The sequence below is a fragment of the Muntiacus reevesi genome, chromosome 1 (genome assembly GCF_963930625.1).
Source record: "Muntiacus reevesi chromosome 1, mMunRee1.1, whole genome shotgun sequence".
NCBI lineage: Eukaryota > Metazoa > Chordata > Mammalia > Artiodactyla > Cervidae > Muntiacus > Muntiacus reevesi.
Genome location: NC_089249.1, coordinates 81,254,539 through 81,262,801, shown reverse-complemented (window position 1 = coordinate 81,262,801; position 8,263 = coordinate 81,254,539). Strand labels below are relative to the sequence as shown.

Genomic DNA, 8,263 nt, shown 5'->3' with positions numbered 1-8,263 from the left:
GTATGACAAAACCCACTGAAAAATAAAATAATAAAAATACTTTAATTAATTAATTAATTAGTTTGTTTTTGGCCGTGCTGGGTCTTTGCTGCTGCATGGATTTTTCTCTAGCTGCAGTGAGTGGGGACTATTATGTAGCTGTGGTGTGCTGGGCTTCTCATTGCGGTGGCTTCTCTTGTTGTGGAGCACAGGCCCTAAGGTGTGCAGGCTTCAGTAGTTGTGGCACATGGGCTTAGTTGCTCCATGGCATGTTGTATCTTCCTGGCCTAGGGATTGAACTCATGGCTCTTGCATTGGTAGGTGGATTCTTTACCACTGAGCCACCCAGGAAGCCCCCGTATATTGCTTTTCATGTTAAATTGTATTGATCTGACTTTAATATTGTGACCTGTCCTTCATTTACTCTCATTTACACAGTCTATTTTGTTCCTCCTTTAGCATTTAGACTGAGTGTTCAGAGTGTTTAGTTTGTTTTAGAGGTTTCTTTCATAGAAGCATAGAGCAGGACTTGTTTTGGCTTTTTGGGGGGCTCTAATAGGTGAGTATGAATATTATAATGGATATTACTGAATGAATTGAAGAAAGAACACATATTTTCTGAGTGAAAAATAGATCCTGTTCTAGAGGCTGTGACTATCATACTTGATCTCAGTTTCAACATCAGAATGACAAATTTCCAAAAACAGAAGAAACCCAAGGAGAAATGAATGCTTGCTAATTATTTATTGCTAATTTTTACAAGGTTTATAATTTGAATAGGCAGTCCCTTCAGATTAGCTTTGAGAGTTATTCATTAAAGTTAAAATCATAGAGTTATTGGAGGATATTATAAAATATTTAATTCTTTCCACTATAAGCAATTCCTTAAAGATGTTAGAGGCCCAGAAACCAAAAGTTGAGCAATTCCACCCATTACACATTACAGTTAGATGTCTGAGATATGTGGAAAAAGAAAAAGCCAAGAATCCTAAATCAACCAGCTCAATCAACGAATTTCTTGGAACATCTGGAAGTGACTTCAAGATGAATCTTCAGAGGAGCTAGACTCACTTGAGACCTCAGAGCTCTTCTCAGACTTGTGGTTGCCAGATTTGTTCTGCTGGTCATCATCACTATCTTTCCGTCTTTCTTCCTCATTTTGGTGCAGCTGTTCTTCTGGATCCCAGATTGGGGAGTTGACATAGCTTCCTCCACTCTTGTGATCCTTAAACATCCCCAAATCTGGATAAGTGATTTCCTTATTTCCTGCATTTCCAATTCCTGATGGATCATGCAAACAGTAACATAACCAGTTACCGTTCTGTTTGGAAAAAAAGTATACCTCACAGGTTATTGGCCCAATTTTTCTGGTGAATGCAGACTCCTGAGGATCTAGACCTTCAAGATCAGCTTTTTCCTGCTTGGGAAAATGCTTTAGATCTTGTACTTTCCCTAACTTCTCTTTTGTCTCATAGTTGGATTCCCTAACAGATAGCCTTCTTCCAGAGCTGCTCTCATTGTTGCCTCTGAGATGAATCTCATCCCTTCCTGAAGGTGGCCTTTGCTCTCTAACCTCTTCTCTCACACCATTCGTGGGTTCTAGTCTTAATTCCTGTCTTCCATCATTATTGGGTTCTGGGCTCAGGTCTCTCTCTTGGTGTCTTCTATCATCCATTGAAGAGGGGATACTGTTGTCTCTTTGTTGCCGTCTTTCATACAATCTTGCATCTGGATTCTGCTCTCTATCTTGGTTTCTTCCATCATTCCCAGATTCTGGTCTCACATCTCTCACTTGGTAACTCCTGTCATCTCTTGGTGCTGCAGCTTGGTCTCTCAATCCCAGTCTCTCAGCTTCTGTTGAGGTCAATCTTTGCTCCCTGAGGTGGTGTCTTTCATCATTCTGGGGTTCAGGACTCAAGTCTCTCACCTGGTTTCTCTCATCATCTCTTGATAAGTGGATCTGGACTTTATGTTTGATCCTTTCATCCTGTCTTGGAGCTAGTCTTTGTTCCCTGTCTTGGCTTCTGTCATCATTGCCAATTTCTGGTCTCACGTCTCTTACTTGGAGCCTCCTCTCATCCCTTGGTGTTAGGGTTTGATCTCTCACTCCAATTCTCTCGTCTTCTATTGCAGTTGGTCTCTGGTCCCTAATTTGTTCTCTCTCATCGCCCCTGGGTTCCAGTCTTTGCTCCCTAAGGGGGTGTCTCTCATCATTCTGGGGTTCAGGACTCAGGTCTCTCACTTGGTTTCTCTCATCATCTCTTGATAAGGGGATCCGGTCTCTATGTTCAATCCTTTCATATAGTCTTGGAGCTTGTCTCTGCCTCCTGTCTTGGCTTCTCTCAATATTTCCAACTTTAGGTCTCACATCTCTTACTTGGAGTCTCCTCTCATCCCTTGGTGTTAGACTTTGGTCTCTCACTCTAAATCTGTCATCTTCTGTTGCAGTTGGTCTCTGGTCCCTGATTTGTCTTCTCTCATCAGCCCTGGGTTCCAGTCTTTGCTCCCTAAGGCGGTGTCTCTCATCATTCTGGGATTCAGGACTCGGGTCTCTCACTTGGTTTCTCTCATCATCTCTTGATAAGGGAATCTGGACTCTATGTTCGATCGTTTCATCCTGTCTTGGAGTTGGTCTCTGCTCCCTGTCTTGGCTTCTCTCATCATTTCCACGTTCGTGTCTCACATCTCTTACTTGGAGTCTCCTCACATCCCTTGGTGTTAGGGTTTGATCTCTCACTCCAAATCTGTCATCTTCTGTTGCAGTTGGTCTCTGGTCCCTAGTTTGTCTTCTCTCATCACTCCTGATGTCCAGTCTTTGCTCCCTAAGGCGATATCTCTCATCATTGTGGGATTCAGGACTCGGGTCTCTCACTTGGTTTCTCTCATCATCCCTTGATAAGTGGATCTGGACTCTATGTTGGATCCTTTCATCCTGTCTTGGAGCTGGTCTCTGCTCCCTGTCTTGGCTTCTCTCATCATTTCCACGTTCGTGTCTCACGTCTCTTACTTGGAGTCTCCTCTCATCCCTTGGTGTTAGGACTCTCACTCCAAGTTTCTCATCTTCTGTTGTAGTTGGTCTCTGGTCCCTAATTTGTCTTCTCTCATCAGCCCTGGGTTGCGGTCTTTGCTCCCTAAGGCAGTGTCTCTCATCATTGTGGGGTTCAGGACTCAGGTCTCTCACTTGGTTTCTCTCATCATCCCTTGATAAATGGATCTGGACTCTATGTTCGATCCTTTCATCCTGTCTTAGAGTTGGTCTCTGCTCCCTGTCTTGGCTTCTCTCATCATTTCCACGTTCGTGTCTCACGTCTCTTACTTGGAGTCTCCTCTCATCTGTTGGTGTTAGGGTTTGATCTCTCACTCCAAATCTGTCATCTTCTGTTGCAGTTGGTCTCTGGTCCCTAGTTTGTCTTCTCTCATCACCCCTGATGTCCAGTCTTTGCTCCCTAAGGCGATATCTCTCATCATTGTGGGATTCAGGACTCGGGTCTCTCACTTGGTTTCTCTCATCATCCCTTGATAAGTGGATCTGGACTCTATGTTGGATCCTTTCATCCTGTCTTGGAGCTGGTCTCTGCTCCCTGTCTTGGCTTCTCTCATCATTTCCAAGTTCAGGTCTCACGTCTCTTACTTGGAGTCTCCTCTCATCCCTTGGTGTTAGGGTTTGATCTCTCACTCCAAATCTGTCATCTTCTATTGCAGTTGGTCTCTGGTCCCTAGTTTGTCTTCTCTCATCACTCCTGGGTTCTGGCTTTTGCTCCCTAAGGTGATGTCTCTCATCATTCTGGGGTTCAGGACTCAGTTCTCTCACTTGGTTTCTCTCATCATCCCTTGATAAGTGGATCTGGACTCTATGTTGGATCCTTTCATCCTGTCTTGGAGCTGGTCTCTGCTCCCTGTCTTGGCTTCTCTCATCATTTCCACGTTCGTGTCTCACGTCTCTTACTTGGAGTCTCCTCTCATCTGTTGGTGTTAGGGTTTGATCTCTCACTCCAAATCTGTCATCTTCTGTTGCAGTTGGTCTCTGGTCCCTAGTTTGTCTTCTCTCATCACCCCTGATGTCCAGTCTTTGCTCCCTAAGGCGATATCTCTCATCATTGTGGGATTCAGGACTCGGGTCTCTCACTTGGTTTCTCTCATCATCCCTTGATAAATGGATCTGGACTCTATGTTGGATCCTTTCATCCTGTCTTGGAGCTGGTCTCTGCTCCCTGTCTTGGCTTCTCTCATCATTTCCAAGTTCAGGTCTCACGTCTCTTACTTGGAGTCTCCTCTCATCCCTTGGTGTTAGGGTTTGATCTCTCACTCCAAATCTGTCATCTTCTATTGCAGTTGGTCTCTGGTCCCTAGTTTGTCTTCTCTCATCACTCCTGGGTTCTGGCTTTTGCTCCCTAAGGTGATGTCTCTCATCATTCTGGGGTTCAGGACTCAGTTCTCTCACTTGGTTTCTCTCATCATCCCTTGATAAGTGGATCTGGACTCTATGTTGGATCCTTTCATCCTGTCTTGGAGCTGGTCTCTGCTCCCTGTCTTGGCTTCTCTCATCATTTCCAAGTTCAGGTCTCACGTCTCTTACTTGGAGTCTCCTCTCATCCCTTGGTGTTAGGACTCTCACTCCAAGGCTCTCGTCTTCTGTTGCAGTTGGTCTCTGGTCCCTAGTTTGTCTTCTCTCATCACCCCTGATGTCCAGTCTTTGCTCCCTAAGGTGATGTCTCTCATCATTCTGGGATTCAGGACTCGGGTCTCTCCCTTGGTTTCTCTCATCATCCCTTGATAAGGGGATCTGGACTCTATGTTGGATCCTTTCATATTGTCTTGGAGCTGGTCTCTGCTCCCTGTCTTGGCTTCTCTCATCATTTCCAACTTCAGGTCTCACGTCTCTTACTTGGAGTCTCCTCTCATCTGTTGTTGTTAGGGTTTGGTCTCTCACTCTCAGTCTCTCGTCTTCTGTTGCAGTTGGTCTCTGGTCCCTACTTTGTCTTCTCTCATCAGCCCTGGGTTGCGGTCTTTGCTCCCTAAGGCGGTGTCTCTCTTCACTCTTGGGATCTGGACTCACGTCTCTTACTTCACTGCTCTCATCATCTGTTGTTGAAGGTATCTCGTCTCTCTGTTGGAACCTTTCATCCTCTCTTGGAGCTGGTCTCTGCTCCCTGTCTTGGCTTCTCTCATCATTTCCAACTTCAGGTCTCACGTCTCTTACTTGGAGTCTCCTCTCATCCCTTGGTGTTAGGGTTTGGTCTCTCACTCCATGACTCTTTTCATCACTGGGTGTTGGTCTCTGGTCTCTCAGTTTATGTCTCTGCACATTGGGGGACTCTTCGCCTTGATCTCTCTCTTGGAATTTTTCTTTTTGCAGTTGCTTGCCTTCTAGTTCTGTTACTTGCTTTTCTTGAATTACAGATCTTCTCTCCCTTCCTTTTATTTTGGGGTAGAGAAGAGGTTTTATGTGTGTGTAGTAGGCTGTTGTGACTGCAAATATGAGCAAGATTAATTCACTGAAATCAAATGTTTGGTCACCATCTTGATCCAGATGCTGGAGGATTTTTTCTGTTGTCTCAGAATTATTTGATTCCTGTGAGAGAAGAAAAGAACAAGAAAGAAAGAAAAAGAAAAGAAGGAGACACAAGAAAATAGGTAGTATATTCATCATTTGTTATTGTTTTTTTTCTTATTCCTTCTTTGTTACCTAGAAAATTTCTTAAGGGACACATGAACTTTCTGTTTTCTATTTTTTTGTTTTTTTAATTAGTTGCCTCCCTTAATAATATTCCATGACAGTATTATGTATAGTTTCATAATTTGGAATCACAGTGAATAAAGTATTTATTCCTAAGATGTATTACAAAAGCATAATATTTAAATATATTTTATTATCTATTTATATATTTATTATATATTTATCACTAATGCCTTTCTCTCCAACTCTTACTGAAGACTCTTTCATATTCAAAAGTAGGTACAAGTCACCAAAGTAGAACTCTCTCATCATTTTCCTAAGACATTAGAGGAAGTTCACCTGTTTCAGTCAAAGACAAATCCATCTATGTGTGCTCTGGAGTTAATTCCCTTTATTGTCTAGAAGTCTGAATTGCTTCTCATAATCCCTCTTTCTCTTGACTTTTAAATCTTTTCGTATTCACTGGTTATCTTACTGTAACAGTATGCTTTATTAGTTGCCATATTAAAAAATCTTCTTATATACTATATTCCACATCTCTTTCTGTCTACCATCCATTATCTTTTCTTATCATTTATCTCCAAGCTTCATGAAAATTATCTGCAAATGTATCCACTTCTTTGCCCTTCGTTCACCCTTCAATCCATGTCATTCTTTTTTTTAAATTTATTTTTATTAGCTGGAGGCTAATTACTTTACAATATTGTAGTGTCATTCTTGCATCTACATTTACCACCACACCAAGTGTCTTCCTTAATGCGAAACACAATGGACCCTTCTCAACCCATATTTTATTTGACCTCTCAGCTTCAATTAGCACAAATAATTAATTTTTCTTTTAGAAACATTCTCTTCTCTTGGATTCCATGACTATCCTACTCTCCTGGTTTTCCTCTTATATCTCTAACCTCCCTTTCCATTTCCTATTTTCATTTCTCCTTTTCTACTTCATCTCTAAATATTAGAGTTGTTCAGAATTTAGTTGTGGACATTGTTCTTACCCTGTTTTTAACATTATCATGCATTCCTGTGGTTTCATACCATCAATCAGAAAATGATAATCAGATTTTTGTCCTTGGACCAGATCCCTCTTTTGAGCTCCATACTTATACATCCAACTGCTTTGGTGACATCTCTGTGATATATCACAGGTAGAAGAAATTGGCCGGTTTGACCAGGAGCATGCGAAGAGCTGACTCATTGGAAAAGACCGTGATGCTGGGAGGGATTGGGGGCAGGAGGAGAAGGGGACAACAGAGGATGAGATGGCTGGATGGCATCACCGACTCGATGGGCATGAGTTTGAGTTAACTCCGGGAGTTGGTGATGGACAGGGAGGCCTGGCATGCTGTAATTCATGGAGCCGCAAAGAGTCGGACACGACTGAGCGACAGAACTGAACTGAACTGAACTGACCAGGATCAAACCTTAGAGTTTTGCAAAGGTTAAATTTAAATGCAATGTCCAGGGGAGATGCTCAATGTATCTGAAGCTCAGGAGAGAGATCTGAACTGATGAAGTGACTGAAATCTTCAACATACAGACAGTGGTTCAAACAAAGAGTGTTAGCGAAATTACTGAGGAGAATGCGTGAAGTGAGAAGAGAATCCCAGAGAATATCAAGCCTTAAGTAATGGACAGAGGGACAGGAACTTGAAATAATCCTTAGAGGAAATAGCTGGACCAGTAGGAGGAAAACCAAGAGAGGGTAATGCCATTGGATCCAATAAAAGTCCCAAGTAACAAAGAAGATGGTCCTTTTTACCTCCAGAGTATTTCCAAACTCTTCTTGGAGAAGTTTCTTAAGTTCTGTCTTGTTCAGCCTCTGATAGTCTCCATCACTCTTTGCATTAGAGAGGAAAGCATCAATGATACTGATGATGCTTCTCAGAAGACAGTGAGTCATCTTGTTTAGCCAACTGGAATGTACCTGGAATAGGACGAAGAATTCCCAACTTGTTTCGTATCTCTTCTTCCTCCATATCTTGGAAGCAGATTACAATGTAAAGATCTGGCCTATTTGTAATTTCAGTTGTATAGCTGGCTTTGGGAATTTGTGAAATTTGGCATTTTTAGTTTGTATTGGTTTGGTCAAAAAGTTCATTTGGATTTTTCCATAGGATGTTACAGAAAAACCCAAACAAACTTCTTTGCCAACCCAATATTTCACTTGCAATGATAATGCTTTTACTATGATCCCTAAACAGAAGAGGACAGAAACTGAACAGGATCCCTTGGCTCTGTAGTCATGAATGCACTGCATGGAAGTCACCTGGAATGAAGATATACAGCTTCTGTTTCCATCCCCTGTGGATAGTGCTAATGGGAAGGGCTGTCAACACTGTACTACCTGATCAGGAAGTAAAAAGCAGGTCAAGAGAATCATCTGCATTAAATTATCTATTTCTTTATACTTAATCCTATTATGATACATGTCACATTGTATATTAATTGCTGTTTCTTTTCTCACACCTGTAGAGATTGGGGTCTGTGAGGACCAGGACCATATCATATATACTTTATATTTATCTTAGTGCCTAGAATATATACGCCTTCATGCATCACAGCCTTGTCATAGTGAAGGGGCTTGTGTAACTCAGTGAAGCT

At 42.2% G+C, this 8,263-nt stretch overlaps 1 protein-coding gene across 1 annotated transcript; it reads right to left on the bottom strand.

Annotated features, from left to right (window-relative positions):
- Window positions 1-1,018: 1,018 nt before the first annotated feature.
- LOC136176735 (trichohyalin-like) lies at window positions 1,019-7,562 on the bottom strand. The gene is made up of 2 exons (XM_065947311.1): window positions 7,422-7,562; window positions 1,019-5,551 (listed from the first exon to the last, which is right to left on the bottom strand). Exons 1-2 carry the CDS (start codon window positions 7,560-7,562, stop codon window positions 1,019-1,021), a joined length of 4,674 nt encoding a protein of 1,557 aa, XP_065803383.1.
- Between the last annotated feature and the right edge of the window lie 701 nt (window positions 7,563-8,263).